At 44.3% G+C, this 19,483-nt stretch overlaps 1 protein-coding gene across 1 annotated transcript; it reads right to left on the bottom strand.

The window, feature by feature from the left end:
• Nucleotides 1-557: 557 nt before the first annotated feature.
• LOC124006086 (galactose-3-O-sulfotransferase 2-like) lies at nt 558-18,020 on the bottom strand. Its single transcript, XM_046315848.1, has 4 exons — nt 17,778-18,020; nt 4,076-4,186; nt 2,502-3,306; nt 558-2,184 (listed from the first exon to the last, which is right to left on the bottom strand). The coding sequence occupies exons 1-4, from the start codon at nt 17,849-17,851 to the stop codon at nt 1,237-1,239; spliced, it is 1,938 nt and encodes a 645-aa protein (XP_046171804.1). The 5' UTR covers nt 17,852-18,020; the 3' UTR covers nt 558-1,236.
• Between the last annotated feature and the right edge of the window lie 1,463 nt (nt 18,021-19,483).

The following is a 19,483-nucleotide window of genomic DNA, read 5'->3' as shown; positions in this document are numbered from 1 at the left end:
ATGTTGAGATGTGTCTGTTACTTACTCACTGAAGCATTTATTTGGGCTGCAACTTGAGGTGCAGTTAACTCTAATGACCTTATCCTTTGCAGCAGAGATAACTTTTAGTCTTCCTTTCCTGTGGCGGTCCTCATGAGAGCCAGTTTCATCATAAACTGTGACTGCACTTGAAGTAACTTTCAAATTTCTTAAAATGTTCCGTATTGACTGACCTTCAAGTCTAAATGATGGACTGTAGTTTATCTTTGCTTATTTGAGCTGTTCTTTCCATAATATGGACTTGGTCTTTTACCAAATAGGTCTATCTTCTGTATACCACGTCTACCTTGCCACAACACAACTGATTGGCTCAAACGCATTAATTAAGAAGGAAAGAAATTCCACAAATTAACTTTTAACAAGGCCCACCTGTTAATTGAAATGCATTCCAGGTGATTACCTAATGAATCTGGTTGAGGGAATGCCAAGAGTGTGAAAAGCTGTCAAGGCAAAGGGTGGCTACTTTGAAGAACACTTTTTTGGTGACTACATGATTCCATATGTGTTATTTCATAGTTTTGATGTCTTCACTATTACTCTACATTATAGAAAGTGGTAAAAACAAAGAAAAACCCTGGAATAAGTAGGTGTCTCCAAACATTTCACTGGTACTGTACTACAGGCCTTACCCAACCCCAATCAGTTTAATCAATAGGACCACGTATGTGTCATTCAAACTAAAGTACACCCCAAGGGTTCATATTCTAAACCTCAGTGTGTGACAAGAGCAAGGGGAGACATTAGATGAGAGGGTTTATGAGATGCTACTTCCAATCCAACCAGTCAAGGCAGGACAATCAGCCCAGTTGCACTCTCCCTCTACTTCCTACTCTTCCTCTTCCTCCCCCAACTCCATCCCCTCCACCCACACAGGTCCAGTATCGTTGGATAGAAACACTAGAGCTTATCCTAGTGCCACCAAAGTCAGCAAACTGGCCCTATGCACTGCAGCCAGCCAGAGTCAGCATAATGTGCAGCGAAACATCCTCACTGTACAGACAAAACAGAGCCATCGGCTGTTCAGCTGAAAAAGAGCCCTGTGCTCAGCATCAATGATGAGCTCCTGTGGATTTGGATTGACCCATTAGTCCCATAGTCTATGTTGAAAGAGCCACACCTCAAGGTATGTTTCTGTCACTTCTATCTGCAGTGATTTTAGACAGGACAGTTGGGCAGGGGTTATTTTGGTTCTGGGCATTAGGGTTTCGGTCCACTCTCGACTGTCCTACTGTGTCGGGCCTCCCTCACCCTCACCGGCCCAGCCATGGCTGCTTTGTTTGGGCTGACCTTGGCTGGACCAAGCTGACGTTGTGAGGCGACCAGTTTGGCGGCCTGTCTCTGCCTAGTGGCAAGCTCCGGGAACTGCTTGGTGTAGAGAGTGTCTGTGTACTGCAGCTCTGGAGTGATCAGGTTCTGACAGTGTGTTTTGGTGGGCCCGTCCAGCCCAGGGTTCAGGTTGTAGCCCTGGATGATGGCCGCTCCATACTGGAAGGGCTTCAGCCCTGCATCCTGTACCTGCGACGGGTCCACTGCACCACCATCCTTCAGGCAGGTTTTGGCTAGTTTGGCACGTTGCTCCTGCAGCCGAGTCACCTCCCGCCTCATCTCCTCACGCCCCACAGTAGTGTCCACGCGTCGCCAGAAGGTGGCATTAAAGTGCAGGTAGAGCCGCCAGTCAAGGGCGTTCCAGGCTCTGATCTTGTCAGCGGTGTGCGGGGAGAGCATGTTCCGTGTGCGCTCGCTCCGGCTGTTCAACTTGAAGGAGACGATGTCGTCCAGAGACCAGCAGAGGGCGCGCTTGAGCAGGATCATGGATTCGTCAAAGTACTCTGAGATGAGGATAAGGTGGAAGTCCTCCTCGATGGCGCCAATGGCTGTGGCGGCCCGTGTCTCTAGGTCTCCGGGCGTCTCTGTGCCGATGTTGTTGTCGAAGCCAAAGTCAAAGGTCAGGATGTTACGGGCGTAGTGGTTGTTGGGCAGGGACGTGTTGTAACTACGCCAACCATTGTCGAGGAAGTCGTCCAGGCTGCGGGCCTTGCGGAAGGCGGGAATGCTCTTGTAGTAGATGAAGATGGACTCCATCATGGCAACAGGGTTCTTCAGGATGGAGAAGTAGAATGTGTCCTGGGGCATCACCTTCCTCACCTAAGACACAACAGGAAAATACCAAAACAACAAGAACAAAATGTGTTAGTGATGCCTTAGTTACCATTTAACAATTATTGGTTTAAAAAATCGTATTTTGTCTGGGAAAAAGATAGTAGTGAAATTCAACTTGTGTTAGTCTGAACCTCGATATTATCTGTGATGCAGTGGAGGCTGCTGAGGGGAGGACGGCTCATAATAATGGCCGGAATGGAGCAAATGGAATGTTCTGATACCATTCCACGAATTCCGCTCCAGCCATTATGCTCCCCAATTAAGCTGCCACCAACCTCCTGTGCTATGATGATAGAACTCACCTCTGGTGGTCTGAACCTCATGTGGTTGCACATGATGTGGAACTTTTTGACACTGCGGCTCCTAACTCCCTCCACAAAGTGTGAGGCGAAGAAGAAGGGATAGAACAGCTGGCTGTGCATGTTCAGCGGAAGGGCGAAGGTCAGATTGCGGCTGTCGCCATAGCGATACAAGATGTTCAAGATGGTGCTGCTGGCCGTTTTGTGCGTCTTAAGAAAGACGATGTGGTTCTTCGGCCGACAGGTGGAGGTGGCAATCCCCGGTTTCACTTCGCTTATCACCCTGGCAACTACAGAGTTGGTGCCTAGAGGAGCAAGGCTGTTTCTACTCTTCAGCTGATTGGTTAAGGGGACCTGGAATGGTTTGTGAGACAGGGTAGATACCGCTCTGATAGCTGGGTGGCCCAGCTGGAGAACCACAGACCCGGGAACCCCCAAATGCAACTCATCATCACCCAACGTGACTTTGGGCAGGGCTGCCTTTACTGCTAAAACTTTACCCCTTTCCTCTTTCCTGGAGTCTTTGAACTTATTGAAAGTGTTTGAGAGCTTTATATGTTGGTGATGCACCTGGAGTCTCCTCTCCACTCCTGGCTCATCTCTGCCATCTTGATGTTCTGCTATCTTCTGGTTCTCTTTGGCCGATTGTTTAGGAGCTCCTTCCTCCTGTGACCTCACTTCCTCTTCTACGACAGGGGCATGCGAAGAGCGCAAGTTTTCCCAGTCCCTCTGCTCAGTTGGGAGCGTTCCCTGGATCTCAATGGTAAACCGCACATTCAGGAGCTTCTTGCTCAACATCTTATCGTTCCTGAAACCAAACAGAGTGTTAGACTACAGTTAGCCAATCACTGTCAGCCTGTTTCAAAACAAAACAATTATCCGGAACAGAGAAGTGGAATGTAAAAGAGTATTAGTTTCACCAAAGATAATCTATTATTTTAACAAGATAGCCGAGTAACCAGTCTAACAATGGAAATACAGTACATGTCCTCAATGATTGAAGCCAGACGCGATCAGGTAGGACCATTGTAGTCAATGAGAGGGCAGATACGCATGTGAACCACAGTCGTTTTTCTCAAAGTTGCCGGAATTCCATGTGCATCCACTTATATCAGCACATTTGTAACAGAATATACATTGCAAAACTTCTATTCAATCAAATAAGCCTCAAGTAATTCGACATTCTCTCATAGTCCTCCATACAAAAAAATACACATCCTCCCGCTTTACCTCTTCCTCTCTGGTTTCACTGCCAGTAATATCACTCCAGGTAGCGTGAATATCTGATGTAGGATCTTAATTTGAGCTCGTTTTCCACAGCAGAAAAACTATCCTGTAGCAACAGGATGTGAATAATTAAGCGGATTATAATTAATGGATTTTTGTAGGGGTTGATACATTTTTCTGAAGGGAAAATCAAGTTAAAAATTAGAAATGGAAATAACAAACTTCAGAAGCATTTTTAAACCTCAATTATACTACAGGTTTTACATTTCCTGCATTGCAGGAAAGTTCTCCTGCAACAGGGTGATCAAATAGAGATCCAGCATATGTAAGTACAGTAGCACCAGACTCACCTGGACTGCCAGACGACTCCTAGGATCTGGATGGCCACACAGAGCACAGTGAGGGCCATGAGGACCATCCATAGATAGCGTATGGGGCTACACAGCAGTACCTCTAGCCACCTGCAGGGGGAAGGGGGGGTCAACCACAGGAACCACATTAGAGTCTGTAGCGTCAGACACAGAAATACTACTGACAACAGGACTGATTCTATGGCTATAAACTCATTTAGAGAATCTCGGGGATATTATGTGTCTTTAACTCAGTTCTAATCTCATTCTAAAGCTGTAACTTCCTTTTAAAATCACATTTTAAAACCATAACCATGAAACATTTGTATTAAAATGAATACTGATCCATGCGAGACTACAGAAATTATGTCTGTATTGTTGGATGTTTTTTCTTGAGGCTTAGAGGCCATGAATATGGTGACTGCAGCGCATGTGTTTGTGTGCACATGTTGTGTGTGAGAAGGAAGCGAGAATGTCAATGATTTACAAGACAATCCAACAGCAGAGTGGAACAGTGATTCACACAAGCTCTTTACAATGTTTTCACTTCTGTGTATGTTTCTGTGTGTGTTACAACTACATTAGAGACATCTGGAACAACAGACTGACCTTGTCTTAATAAAAACACATCTGCCTTCGCACCTGAATTATGTCCAGACAGACAGCAGCAGTTCTACCTCCCTCACTCTCTATCTCCCCCTCCCTCTCCCTCTCTCTCTCTCCCTCCCTCTCTCCCTCCTTTCCTTGTTTCCTATCTCTCCGGCTTCTCATGTTTCCTATCTTCTCTCTCACACATCCACCTGCTACTGAGTGTGTGTGTGCGCGCGCATGCACACATGTTGTATGTGTGGTACATCTTTGTGTGTGTGTGTGTGTGTGTGTGTGTGTGTGTGTGTGTGTGTGTGTGTGTGTGTGTGTGTGTGTGTGTGTGTGTGTGTGTGTGTGTGTGTGTGTGTGTGTGTGTGTGTGTGTGTGTGTGTGTGTGTGTGTGTGTGTGTGTGTGTGTGTGTGTGCTGAGCACAGTCCATAAGTGCATGCTGCCGCTACACTGTCACTCAGTCACCCCCAGCTGTTTGTCAGTGTAGTACATTAGTCTGGCCACCGCGGGGTTGAAGCATGACGCACACAGCACCAGAGGCAGCCAGCCATCACTGATGGGTCATCATCAAGACATGGGATGATGATGTCACTGTGAAGCTAGCTGATTGACTCAAACAGGCATGCCACCACCATTACTAAACAACACATATGACCCATTATCCTCTAGTTCAGTTCCCCCCCTGGAAGCAGTTATTGGGAAAACTCTGATTGGCCCGTGTCACAAATGGAGGAAAGGCAAGCGAGACAAACATGAAAATACCAGGGAAAGTAGTTGCTAGGCGCATCATATAACATTTGCCCTTAGTATACTATTACACACCATCCTCCCTGTTTGTAGTGGTTTTACATTGAGCTCTGTTGCACATTGCTTGTGCATTGTGTCACTGACTAAATATGTCCATGCTAATCCAGTGGTTGTGCTACAAACATGGTTTGCGTTTGTCTGGGAATCTGGTTGGCGTTTGATCTGTTTTGTGAGTGTACTTTCCCCTGTGCATGGATAATTCCCCTACGACACAATCAGAATAGGGATGACGTTAACGTTAATGAATAATGGAGTGAAACCCTATGAAAGAGCTGGTTGTTTTACCTTTTACACATTGTGTTGTGTTATAACCTGATTTTGAAATGGATTAAATGTATATTTCTTTGTCACTGGCCTACACAACACCCCATAATTGGTATTTTATTTATTTAAACAGGCAAGTCAGTTAAGAACAAATTCTTATTTACAATGACGGCCTACCCTGGACGATGCTGGGCCAATTGTACACCGCCCTATGGTACTCCTAATCACGGCCGGTTGTGATACCGCCCAGGATCTAACCAGGATCTGTAGTGATGCCTCTAGCACTGCAGTGCCTTAGACCGCTGCACCACTCGGGAGCCCCTGTCAAAATGGTATTAGGTTTTGAGAATTTTTTACAAATTAATTTAAAATATAGAGCGAAAATGTCTTGAGTCAATAATTATTAAACTATTTTACTATGGCAAGCCTAAATACGTTCAGGAGTAAAAATGTGCTTAAGAAGTCACATAATAAGTGAGATGGACATGATTTTTGAACAACTACCTCATTTCTGTACCACACACATACAATTATCTGTAAGGTTTCTAAATTGAGCAGTGAATTTCAAACAGAGATTCAACCACAAAGACCAGGGAGGTTTTCCAACACCTCGCAAAGAAGAGCACCTATTGGTAGATGGGAGAAAAATACAAATGAGCAGGCATGGAATATCCCTTTGAGCATGGTGAAGTTATTCATTACACTTTGGATGCTGTTTGAATACACCCAGTCACAACAAAGATACAGGTCCCCTTCCTAACTCAGTTGCCGGAGAGGAAGGAAACTCTTCAGGGATTTCACTATAGTAACATTGGTGACTTTAAAACAGTTACAAAGTTTAATGGCTGTGACAGGAGAAAACTGAGGATGGATCAACAACACTGTAGTTACTCCACAATACTAACCTAATTGACAGAGTGAAAAAAAGGAAGCCTGTGCCGAATAAAAAATATTCCAAAACATGCATCTGGTTTGCAACAAGGCACTAAAGTAATATTGCAAGAAATGTGGCAAAGCAACTCACTTTTCTGTCCTGAAAACAAAGTGTTACGTTTGGGGCAAATCCAATAAACCAATGACTGAGTACCACTCTGCATATTTTCAAGTGTAGTGTTGGCTACATCATGTTATGGGTATGTTTACAATGTTTAACAACTGGGAAAATTTTCAGGATAAAAAAGAAACAGAATGGAGCTAAGCACAGGAAAAATCCTTGAGGAAAACCTGGTTCAGTCTGCTTTCCACCAGACACTGGGAACTGAATGAACTTTCATCAGGACAATAACCTAAAACACAAGGTCAAATCTACACTGGAGCTGCTTACCAAGAAGACAGTGAAGACAGTGACCGAGTTACAGTTTTGACTTAACCCCTTAAGACTCTAGGGGCAGTATTTCATTTTTGGATAAAAAGACGTGCCCGTTTTTAGCGCAATATTTTGTCACGAAAAGATGCTCGACTATGCTTGGAATTGATAGTTTTGGAAAGAAGACACTCTGACGTTTCCAGAACTGCAAAGATTTTCACTGTGAGTGCCTTAGAACAAAACCTACAGGCAAAACCAAGATGTTTGAGCGACCAGGAAATCAACAGGATTTCTGATGGCACGTTTTCCATGATCGCCTTATATGGCTGTGAATGCGACAGGAATGAACGGACACTTCCTATCGTTTCCCCAAGGTGTCTGCAGCATTGTGACGTATTTGTAGGCATATCATTGGAAGATTGACCATAAGAGACTACATTTACCAGGGGTCCCGCACGGTGTCTGTGTGGAAATTGGTGCGCAAAAAGTCACCTACCAGTATTTTTCCATCCGAATCTGAGAACAATGCAGGCTTCCAGGAATGGCATTTCAATGAAGAGATATATGACAAAACACCTTGAGGATTGATTCAAACAACGTTTTCCATGTTTCAGTCGATATTATGGAGTTAATTCGGAAAAAAGTTCGACGTGTAGGTGACTGAATTTTCGGTTAGTTTCGGTAGCCAAATGCATAGTAACAAAACGGAACGTTGTGTCCTACACAAGCATCTTTCAGGAAAAACTGGACATCTGCTATGTAACTGAGAGTCTCCTCATTGAAACATCTGAAGTTCTTCAAAGGTAAATTATTTTATTTGATCCCTTTGCTGGTTTTTGTAAATATGTTGCGTGCTAAATGCTAACGCTAAATGCTAAGCTAGCTATCACCACTCTTACACAAATTATTGATTTTCTCTGGTTCTAAAGCATATTTTGAAAATCTGAGACGACAGGATTGTTAAGAAAAGGATAAGCTTGAGAACAGGCATATTTATTTCATTTCATTTGCGATTTTTAGAAATCGCTAACGTTGCGTTATGGTAATGAGCTTGAGGCTATGATTACGCGACCGAATGCGGTGTGGGTCGGCCTAAGAGGTTAAACCAACTTGAAAATCTATGGCAAGACCGAAAAATGTTTGTCTAGCAATGATCAACTGTCATGTTTTGTCTTATATTGTCTTGTCATTATGCTTTCCCTTCTGTTCGTTTCCCCCTGCTGGTCTTATTAGGTTCGTTCCCTTTTTCTATCCCTCTCTCTCCCCCTCCCTCTCTCTCCTCTCTCTATCGTTCCGTTCCTGCTCCTAGCTGTTCCTCATTCTCCTACTCAATCATCTAGTCTTTTCACACCTGTTCCCTATCTTGCCCTCTGATTTGAGTCCCTATTTATCCCCTTGTTTTCCGTTTCTGTCCTGTCGGATCCTTGTATATTGTTCGCCATGCTGTGTCTTTGTCTCGCCCTGTCGTGTCTTGTTTCCCTCAGATGCTGCGTGTGAGCAGGTGTCTGAGTCTGCTACGGTCGGTGCCTTCCCGAGGCAACCTACAGTTAATGGTCGAGTCTCCAGTCTGTCCTCGTCACTACGAGTGGAATTAAGTTTTTTATGTTTTGTTTTCTGCTCTGATTGTCCAGGAGTATTGCCTATTTCCTTTACTGGAATAAAGACTCTGTTTTCGCCAAGTCGCTTTTGGGTCCTCATTCACCTGCATAACAGAAGGATCCGACCAAGAATGGATCCAGCGACTATGGATTCTCTCTACTCTACTCTCGAGTTCCAGGGAGCGATGCTCGGCAGACACGAGCAGGAATTGTCTGCTGCTCGGCATGCCGTTGAGACCCTGGCCGCTCAGGTCTCCGACCTCTCAGGACAGTATCAGAGTCTTCGTCTCGTGCCACCAGCTACTTCCTGGTCTTCCGAGTCTCCGGAACCTAGGGTTAATAACCCACCATGTTACTCTGGGCAGCCCACTGAGTGCCGCTCCTTTCTCACCCAGTGTGATATAGTGTTCTCTCTCCAACCCAACACATACTCAAGAGAGAGAGCTCGGATTGCCTACGTCATATCACTCCTTACTGGTCGGGCTCGGCAGTGGGGCACAGCTATCTGGGAGGCAAGCGCTGAGTGTACTAACGATTATCTGAACTTTAAAGAGGAGATGATAAGGGTTTTTGATCGTTCAGTTTTTGGGAAAGAAGCTTCCTGGTCCCTGTCTTCCCTATGTCAAGGTAATCGATCCATAACGGATTACTCTATAGAGTTTCGCACTCTTGCTGCCTCCAGTAACTGGAACGAGCAGGCGTTGCTCGCTCGTTTTCTGGAGGGACTCCACGCTAAGGTTAAGGATGAGATTCTCTCTCGGGAGGTTCCATCCAGCGTGGATTCTTTGATTGAACTCGCTATTCGCATTGAACGACGGGTAGATCTTCGTCACCGAGCTCATAGAAGAGAGCTCGCGTTAACTGTGTCTCCCCTCTCTCCGACACTACCATCTTTCCCCACTGACTCAGGTGTTGAGCCCATGCAGCTGGGGGTATTCGCATTTCGACTAAGGAGAGGGAACGGAGAATCACCAACCGCCTCTGTCTCTATTGCGGTTCCGCTGGTCATTTTGTCATTTCATGTCCAGTTAAAGGCCAGAGCTCATCAGTAAGCGGAGGGCGACTGATAAGCGCTACTAGACGGTCCTCTCCGTCAAGTACCTGTACTACCTTACCGGTCCATCTACGCTGGACCGGATCGGCAGCTTCCTGCAGTGCATTAATAGACTCTGGGGCGGAGGGCTGTTTTATGGACGAAGCCTGGGCTCGGGAACATGACATTCCTCTCAGACAGTTAGGGGAGCCCACGGTCATGTTCGCCTTGGATGGTAGTCCTCTCCCCAGTATATTATGTGAAACCCTACCTTTAACCCTCACTGTATCTGGTAACCATAGTGAGACCATTTCTTTTTTGATTTTTTGTTCACCTTTTACACCTGTTGTTTTGGGTCATCCCTGGCTAGTGTGTCATAATCCTTCTTTTGATTGGTCTAGTAATTCTATCCTTTCCTGGACCGTTTCTTGTCATGTGAAGTGTTTAATGTCTGCTATTCCTCCTGTTTGTTCTGCTCCCTCTTCACAGGAGGAACCTGGTGATTTGACAGGAGTGCCGGAGGAATATCATGGTCTGCGCACGGTCTTCAGTCGGTCCAGAACCAACTCCCTTCCTCCTCACCGGTCGTATGATTGTTGTTCTGATCTCCTCAAGAAGCGTTTTGCATCCGCTCCTATCCTTGTTGCACCTGACGTCACTAAACAGTTTATTGTCGAGGTTGACGCGTCGGGGGTGGGCGTGGGAGCCATTCTGTCCCAGCGCTCCGATACTGACGATGGGGTCCACCCTTGCGCATATTTTTCTCATCGCATGTCACCGTCGGAACGTAACTATGATGTGGCTAACCGTGAACTGCTCGCCATCCGTTTAGCCCTAGGCAAATGGCGACAGTGGTTGGAGGGGGCGACCGTTCCTTTTGTCGTTTGGACTGACCAAAGGAACCTTGAGTACATCCGTTCTGCCAAACGACTGAATGCGCGTCATGCTCGTTGGGCGTTGTTTTTCGCTCGTTTCGAGTTCGTTATTTCTTATTGCCCGGGTACTAAGAACACCAAGCCTCATGCTTTATCCCGTCTCTTTAGTTCTTCTGTGGCTTCTACCGATCCCGAGGGGATCCTTCCTGTTGGGCGTGTTGTCGGGTTGACTGTCTGGGGAATTGAGAGACAGGTTAAGCAAGCACTCACTCACACTCCGTCGCCGCACGCTTGTCCTAGTAACCTTCTTTTCGTTCCTGTCTCTACTCGTCTGGCTGTTCTTCAGTGGGCGCACTCTGCCAAGTTAGCTGGCCACCCCGGCGTTCGGGGTACGCTTGCTTCTATTCGCCAGCGGTTTTGGTGGCCTACTCAGGAGCGTGACATGCGCCGTTTCGTGGCTGCGTGTTCGGACTGCGCGCAGAATAAGTCTGGTAATTTTTTTTCTGCTTCTGCTCCTGGTCTTGCTGGGTCTCAGTCTGTTCCCTGCCACCGCATCTCTCCTGTTCTTGTTCCTGCCCTCGCTGTGTCTCAGTCTGTCCCTAGTTGTTACTCTCCTGGCCTGTTTGGTCCTGTTTGCTCTAAAGCTTTCAGTTCTCTACCCGTGTCTCATTTTTTTTTTAGAGTAGTACCCTAGTTTCCCTTTTTATCGTTTTCCGTTACGGTCCTGAGGAGAGGAGTTGGGTTCTTTCTCGGGACGTGCTGGACCGTTTGTGATCTATGATTTCCTCCGTTGCCGCCAGTGTTCCTCCTCGAGTGCGCCAGGAGGCGCTCGGTGAGTGGGGGGGTACTGTCATGTTTTGTCTTATATTGTCTTGTCATTATGCTTTCCCTTCTGTTCGTTTCCCCCTGCTGGTCTTATTAGGTTCGTTCCCTTTTTCTATCCCTCTCTCTCCCCCTCCCTCTCTCTCCTCTCTCTATCGTTCCGTTCCTGCTCCCAGCTGTTCCTCATTCTCCTACTCAATCATCTAGTCTTTTCACACCTGTTCCCTATCTTGCCCTCTGATTTGAGTCCCTATTTCTCCCCTTGTTTTCCGTTTCTGTCCTGTCGGATCCTTGTATATTGTTCGCCGTGCTGTGTCTTTGTCTCGCCCTGTCGTGTCTTGTTTCCCTCAGATGCTGCGTGTGAGCAGGTGTCTGAGTCTGCTACGGTCGGTGCCTTCCCGAGGCAACCTACAGTTAATGGTCGAGTCTCCAGTCTGTCCTCGTCACTACGAGTGGAATTAAGTTTTTTATGTTTTGTTTTCTACTCTGATTGTCCAGGAGTATTGCCTATTTCCTTTACTGGAATAAAGACTCTGTTTTCGCCAAGTCGCTTTTGGGTCCTCATTCACCTGCATAACATCAACAACCAGTTTGACAGAGCTTGAATCATTTTTGAAAGAATAATTGGCAAATGTTGCACAATCCAGATGTGGAAAACTCCTAGAGATTTACACAGAACAACTCACAGCTGTAATTGCTCCCAAAGCTTCTTCTACAAAGTATTGACTTTGGGATGTGAATACTTAAGTAAATTATATATTTTTGTATATCATTTCCAATTCATTTGCCAATAAATCTAAAAGTATGTTTTCTATTTGTCGTTATGGGTTATTGTGTGTAAATGGGTGATAATCTTTTTTTTAAATACATTTTGAATTCAGGCTGCAACACAACAAAATGTGTAATAAGTCAAGGGGTATGAATACTTTCTGAAGGCACTGGATAGGTAAAGGTATATTAATCTACAAATATAATTTTATATCTATCTTAAAAGACCCCATTTTCATGAAGTTGATGATATAAGCTTGAAGCCCGTTTAAAAACAGTACAGGACTTGAACCAGGAAGTAGATGGGACTTTCATAGGGTATAGGACATAGGAAAGGATATCACAGTAGATTGTTGGAATTCTTCCAGGAGAGAGAGAGTGCAATCAAAGTCTGTCCAAAGTCATGGTAATTACAGGGGAGGAAGCTGCTGTACTTAAGTCGGAGTAAACATTCTGGTGACCTTTCACCCCAAAGACATTCCTGTCTCTGCCTTCAGCTGAAATAAGATATCAGGGTTGGATATGTCCTAATGAATTTTCCATTTTACCAGACACTAGTAACAGTAATGACAACTACTCTCTCCACATCTCCCTCCCCCTCCATCCATCCATCCATCCATCCATCCATCCATCCATCTCTCTCTCTCTCTCTCTCTCGCTCCCCCCATCTCTCTCTCTCCCTCTCGCTCCCCCCATCTCTCTCTCTCTCTCTCTCTCTCTCTCTCTCTCTCTCTCTCTCTCTCTCTCTCTCTCTCTCTCTCTCTCTCTCTCTCTCTCTCTCTCTCTCTCTCTCTCTCTCTCTCTCTCTCTCTCTCTCTCTCTCTCTCTCTCTCTCTCTCCCTCCCTCCCTCCCTCCCTCCATCTCTCTCACATCTCTCTCTCTCTCTTTCTCTCTTTGTCACTTCTCCTCCTTTTATTAGGTTCAACTAGTAGTGACACATTCCCTTTGTTTACTGGCTCTTGAAGTTTGCCAAACTCTAGTGAGTAATTGTGTGTTCTGGGCCAAGGCACATTGTTTTGCCACAGAGTCCTGGAAAGAAATCGCTAGCTGTGGACTAGGCTCGGATACAATTACTCTGTCTGACTCCACACACACACACACACACACACACACACACACACACACACACACACACACACACACACACACACACACACACACACACACACACACACACACACACACACACACACACACACACACACACACACACACACACACACACACACACACACACACACACACACACCCTATGTGACAATACTTATATTGTGATATGAGTAGTAATAACAGTCTTATTGCCAAGGTATTAAACGGAGCAGCAGGAGCCTACAGTGTGCTAGATAATAACCAGGAGGCCATGGAAGCCCATGGACATGAGGAATGAATATAAGGGCTTCCACCAAAACATCTCAAGTTTTCCCAGGCTATGAAGACATCAGGAAATAGCCTGACCTGCCCTGCCTGCTGCACAGCTACACTCCTGCATGCTAGCCGACACACATACGCAGTACACACACATGCACGTGCCCTCACACACACTTGTTTTTGAAAGAAAAGCATATTTTTTTGTCCATTAAAATCAAATTGATCAGAAATACAGTATAGACACTTAATGTTGTGAATGGCTATTGTATCTGGAAATGGCTGATTTCTTATGGAATATCTACACAGGCGTACAGAGGCCTATTATTAGCAACCATCACTCCTATGTTCCAATGGAACATTGTGTTAGCTAATCCAAGTTTATCATTTTAAAAGGCTAATTTATCATTACAAAACCCTTTTGCAATCATGTTAGTACAGCTGAAAACTATTGTTCTGATAAAATAAGTATTAAGACTGTCCTTCTTTAGTCTAGTTGAGAATCTGGAGCACCAGCATTTGTGGGTTCGTTTACATGCTCAAAATGGCCAGAAACAAAGACTCCGGGATGCTGGCCTTCTCGGCAGAGTTGCAAAGAAAAAAGCCATATCTCAGACTGGCCAATAAAAAGAAAAGATTAAGACAGGCAAAAGAGCACAGACACTGGACAGAGGAACTCTGCCTAGAAGGCCAGCATCCCGTAGTCGCTCTTCACTGTTGACATTGAGACTGGTGTTTTGCGTGTACTATTTAATGAAGCTGCCAATTGAGGACTTGTAAGGTGGTTGTTTCTCAAACTAGACACTCTAATGTACTTGTCCTCTTGCTCAGTTGTGCACCGGGGCCTCCTACTCCTCTTTCTATTCTGGTTAGAGACAGTTTGCCCTGTTCTATGAAGGGAGAAGTACACAGCATTGTACGAGATCTTCAGGTTCTTGGCAATTTCTCGCATGGAATAGCCTTCATTTCTCAGAACAAGAATAGACTGACGAGTTTCAGAAGGAAGTGAAACAAATTCTGGCCATTTTGAACCTGTAATCGAACTCACAAAGGCTGATGCTCCAGATACTCAACTAGTGTAAAGAAGGCCAGTTTTATTGCTTCTTTAATCAGGACAAAGGTTTTCAGCTGTGCTAACATAATTGCAAAAGGGTTTTATAATGATCAATTAGCCTTTTAAAATGATATACTTGGATTAGCAACACAACGTGCCATTGGAACACAGGAGGGATGGTTGCTGATAATGGGCCTCGGTACGCCTATGTAGATAGATACTCACTCACGCTGCCAAGCTTACCCTAGTAAAACTGACTATCCTACCGATCCTCGACTTCGGCGATGTCATCTACAAAATTGCTTCAGCAAACTGGATGCAGTTTATCACAGTGCCATCCGTTTTGTCACTAAAGCACCTTATACTACCCACCACTGCGACTTGTATGCTCTAGTCGGCTGGCCCTCGCTACATATTCGTCGCCAGACCCACTGGCTCCAGGTCATCTACAAGGCCATGCTAGGTAAAGCTCCGCCTTATCTCAGTTCACTGGTCACGATGGCAACACCCATCCGTAGCACACGCTCCAGCAGGTGTATCTCACTGATCATCCCTCAAGCCAACACCTCATTCGGCCGCCTTTCGTTCCAGTACTCTGCTGCCTGTGACTGGAACGAATTGCAAAAATCGCTGAAGTTGGAGACTTTTATCTCCCTCACCAACTTCAAACATCAGCTATCTGAGCAGCTAACCGATCGCTGCAGCTGTACATAATCTATTGGTAAATAGCCCACCCATTTTCACCTTCCTCATCCCCACAGTTTTTATTTATTTACTTTTCTGCTCTTTTGCACACCAATATCTCTACCTGTACATGACCATCTGATCATTTATCACTCCAGTGTTAATCTGCAATATTGTAATTATTCACCTACCTCCTCATGCCTTTTGCACACATTGTATATAGACTCCCCTTGTTTTTATACTGTGTTATTGACTTGTTAATTGTTTACTCCATGTGTAACTCTGTGTTGTCTGTTCACACTGCTATGCTTTATCTTGGCCAGGTCACAGTTGCAAATGAGAACTTGTTCTCAACTAACCTACCTGGTTAAATAAAGGTGAAATAAATAAAATAAAATAAAATATTCCGTAAAAACAATCTGCCATTTCCAGATACGATAGTAATCTACAACATTAAACATGTCGACACTGTATTTCTACACTGTATTTGATGTTATTTTAATGGGCCAAAAATGTGCTTTTCTTTCAAAAACAAGGACATTTCTAAGTGACCCCAAACTTTTGACCAGTAGTTTACATTCCCACAGGCGTTTACAGTACATTACATTCTCCCATATACTACTTAAGGCACTACACGTACACTCAGACATGATCATGCATGTACATTAGCATACATTCCCACAGGCGTTTACAGTACATTAGATTCTCCCATATACTACTTAAGGCACTACACGTACACTCAGACATGATCATGCATGTACATTAGCATACATTCCCACAGGCGTGGACATTAGCATACATTCCCACAGGCGTTTACAGTACATTAGATTCTCCCATATACTACTTAAGGCACTACACGTACACTCAGACATGACCATGCATGGACATTAGCATACATTCACACAAGCACATAGCCTTGATATATTATGACATGCACTGACCCTTTTCCGGCACTCTCTCTCCCTTTAACTTTCTACTTGGGGTTGAACTTTTGGTCGCTCTCCCTGCAAGTGCTGAGATGGTCCTAAACGAAGTGAGGAGTTCTGAGAATCCAGTTCTATATGAAGGATTGCAGGCTTGCATGCTTTCCCAAGTCACATTTACGTCTCTAATAACATTTCTCAACTCCTACCTGCCTGATCTAGACTTGACCAGTTAAGAAGGGAGTCGTGGTAAAATCTCCTTTCTTATCGTGACACACAGCCCTAAAGAAGGAGTTCAATGTCTTTCCGTAGGAGTAAAATATTACTATTAGATTACATAGCAGTAGCTACTTGTGTGAATTATAATATAGCTCTTATCTGTAACAGTAAAAGGAGAATGTATAGTGGTTGATTCTGTGTCCTTGTGTGCAGTAAGGTCCAGTAGCTGTATTTGACAGTAATGATATCCTACAAGTTCTCCATCTTGTTCTTATCTGTAGGCTGAATTTCAGGATTGTTTTTCAATCATATTCTTCAACACTATGAGGGGTTTGACTATTGGAAATTGAACTTTGGGTCACTTTATTATACATCAGATACTGCCTGACATGTAGATTTGTACCTGTTTTTTATTTATTTTATTTAACTAGGCAAGTCAGTTAATAACAAATTCTTATTTACAATGACAGACTGAGCTGACAATGTAAAAATATGTCTTCTACCCCTGAACAAAGCAGTTAACCCACTGTATATAGTCTGTCATTGTAAATAAGAATTTGTTATTCGATCTAGCAACCTTTCGGTTACTGGCCCAACGCTCTAACCACTAGGCTACCTGCCGCCCCCGTTTATGACCTTTTCAACATAAATTGTTTCACATTGAAGTTGAGTGTTTTCAATGTGCTCGCAGTGCAGTGTAGGCTTTAACATTATGTTTTAAGAACACAAGGATTCCCCTCCGTTTTACTGAGTTAGCTATTTATTATTTCAGTAAGGCCACGCTAATTTATGCCTACGGCATCTAAATGGTAAAGTTAAATAATGTATGAGCTTTGTGGATCTATTCGGTATTATTTGTCGATGTGATTAAATCTAAATTTATTTTAAACTTGTCAGCTTACTTCTATTAGAATGGAAATAAAATAATTCTGAACCCAAAAATATAAGATTAACAAAAACCATTAGAATAAACTTTCTTAACTGCCGATGTGCGTGAATGTCAACAGTGCCGTTGCATTATTTTCTCTCCAGTCTACAGTTTGTGGTCAGTGTGAATGGGAGCAATATAGCTATTTAATTGAAGGAAAGAATTTGCGTCTGACTCTTATTTTCCCAAAGTATGAGCACGTTGGCATCGGCTGTAGCAACAAGGACTCTAAATCAAATCTAAACAAACATCTCATCATATGGCACAGCACTGTTAGATTTGGTTCGCTGCGAGAGTATGAATACCGGAATGTATCAGTAGTTTGCTGTTTCGCCTATTATGGACAAGCATGCATTGTGGGCAAAGCATCACCGACCAATAGCTTTCCAATGAACTATCGCTAAAGGAATGTAAAACAAAACAAAAGCCCTGAAGAAGTCCGTATGAATTCACTTACGAGGCGCATGGTAAGGATGAGGTCAGGGAGAACAGCTCGCGCTCCTTGATCGATTTCCTTGCGGAGGGTGGCATTTCTGTACCTGGAGGGGGGTGCCCAGGAACCCCGGTCCTGCATGAAACTCCGACCAACCCAATTCACTCTCCCAATAACCCCATCCCCGAGCCACAGACTCCCTAGTCCTCTTTTAGAGTAGGGTTCCCCCCGCTCTCAGCTCGGAAGTAATCCCGCTGCCGACTCATTGGCTCGACGCGCAGACATACCAAAGAGAGGGAGTCAGAAAGGGATGGAGAAAGGGGAGAGGGGGAGGTTACAGCGAGGGGAGGAGGCAGGAGGATGAAATCGAGAACAAAGGCAGTGAAGTTACTCTATGTCACCAGCCAGGTAGTGGTCACACCGTTCTTCACAAGGATAAAGTCATTACTAGCCTTGAGGTTACACACGACCTTGCTCAGCGTCAAATGAGATTTGTAGTCTTTTTGGGGGGTAAAATGCCATTCATGTCAGATTATACTGTAAATGTTAGTAGGTTAGTCTTTGTGTGGAATATATCGAACATATTATATTTATGAGGTGAGAGTTGTTATTATTATAGCCCAGTAACACTTTACTGCAACAGGCTTATACCATAAAACTGCTTGACTGAATACATCCTTTTTGGAAGAAATCTGGTAACATAATAGCTGCAATATCCATAATGATTTTTCCAGCTGAGACTCTGTATTTGAAGTGTCACCAAATACCAAAAGGTTCAGAAATGTCCTCCACGGTTCAAAAATGCTATCAACACCTTCAGGAAAAATCTTTAAAAAATAGCTATTTTCACAGGTTGTGACAAAAATAAGAGTGTGATCATTTTGCGCAGTCACAGACAGTATATTGATCAAACATGTCAGTGAGCTGTTTAATATGGGACACCATACTGTAGGAAGGGATAAAGACTAACATATATCACCATACAAAATGCTGAAAAAACTAAATGCTCATTGGTATTAAGTCTGGATTTTGACTAGGCCATTCCATAACTTCAAATTTGATGCTTTTTAGTCATTTTCATTCAGTCTTGACTGTGTGTTTTGTATCGTTGTCTTGCTGCACTTCAGCTCATGGTGAAATCCCTGAGCAGTTTCCTTCCTCTACGGCAACTGAGTTAGGAAAGACGGCTGTATCTTTTTTGTGACACAATCCAAAGAGTAATTCATAACTTCACCATGCGCAAAGGGATTTTCAATGTCTGCTTCATTTATTATAAAAAAATATACCTTTCTACCAATAGGTTCCCTTCGTGTGAGGCACTGGAAATCCTCCCTGGACTTTGTGGTTGAATATGTGTTTGAAATTCACTGCTCGACTGAGGGACCTTACAGAAAATTGGATGGCACAGAGATGAGGTAGTCATTCGGTTATGCAGGTGAGTGAGGACCCAAAAGCGACTTAACAGAAACAGAGTTTATTCAAGTCCAAAACAGAAAACAACAAATCCTGAATCCATAACAGAATTCCTCTAGTCTGTAGAGGGGAACAACAGGAGAAGCGGCCACAGACTGCAGGTCGCTTCGGGTTGGCGCAGGCCGTAGCTGATAGAGACACCTGCTCACACGCAGCATCTGATGAAGGCAAAAACACGACAGGACGGAACAAGAACACAGTACAGCAAACAAGGATCCGACAAGGACAGAAGCGGAAACAGAGAGAGAAATAGGGAC

This window comes from Oncorhynchus gorbuscha, linkage group LG19 (assembly GCF_021184085.1).
Source record: "Oncorhynchus gorbuscha isolate QuinsamMale2020 ecotype Even-year linkage group LG19, OgorEven_v1.0, whole genome shotgun sequence".
Lineage (NCBI taxonomy): Eukaryota > Metazoa > Chordata > Actinopteri > Salmoniformes > Salmonidae > Oncorhynchus > Oncorhynchus gorbuscha.
The sequence above is the reverse complement of the archived record's forward strand: the minus strand, read 5'-3'. Positions and strand labels throughout refer to the sequence as shown.

Bases quoted from the DNA above. Each gene is read 5' to 3' on its own strand.
- LOC124006086 (XM_046315848.1), bottom strand. From the start codon at position 17,851: ATGCCACCCTCCGCAAGGAAATCGATCAAGGAGCGCGAGCTGTTCTCC. The intron at 3,307-4,075 runs GTGAGTCTGGTG...GTTTGGTTTCAG, and splicing joins GGAGTCGTCTGGCAGTCCAG to GAACGATAAGATGTTGAGCA. The intron at 2,185-2,501 runs GTGAGTTCTATC...GTTGTGTCTTAG, and splicing joins TGAGGTTCAGACCACCAGAG to GTGAGGAAGGTGATGCCCCA.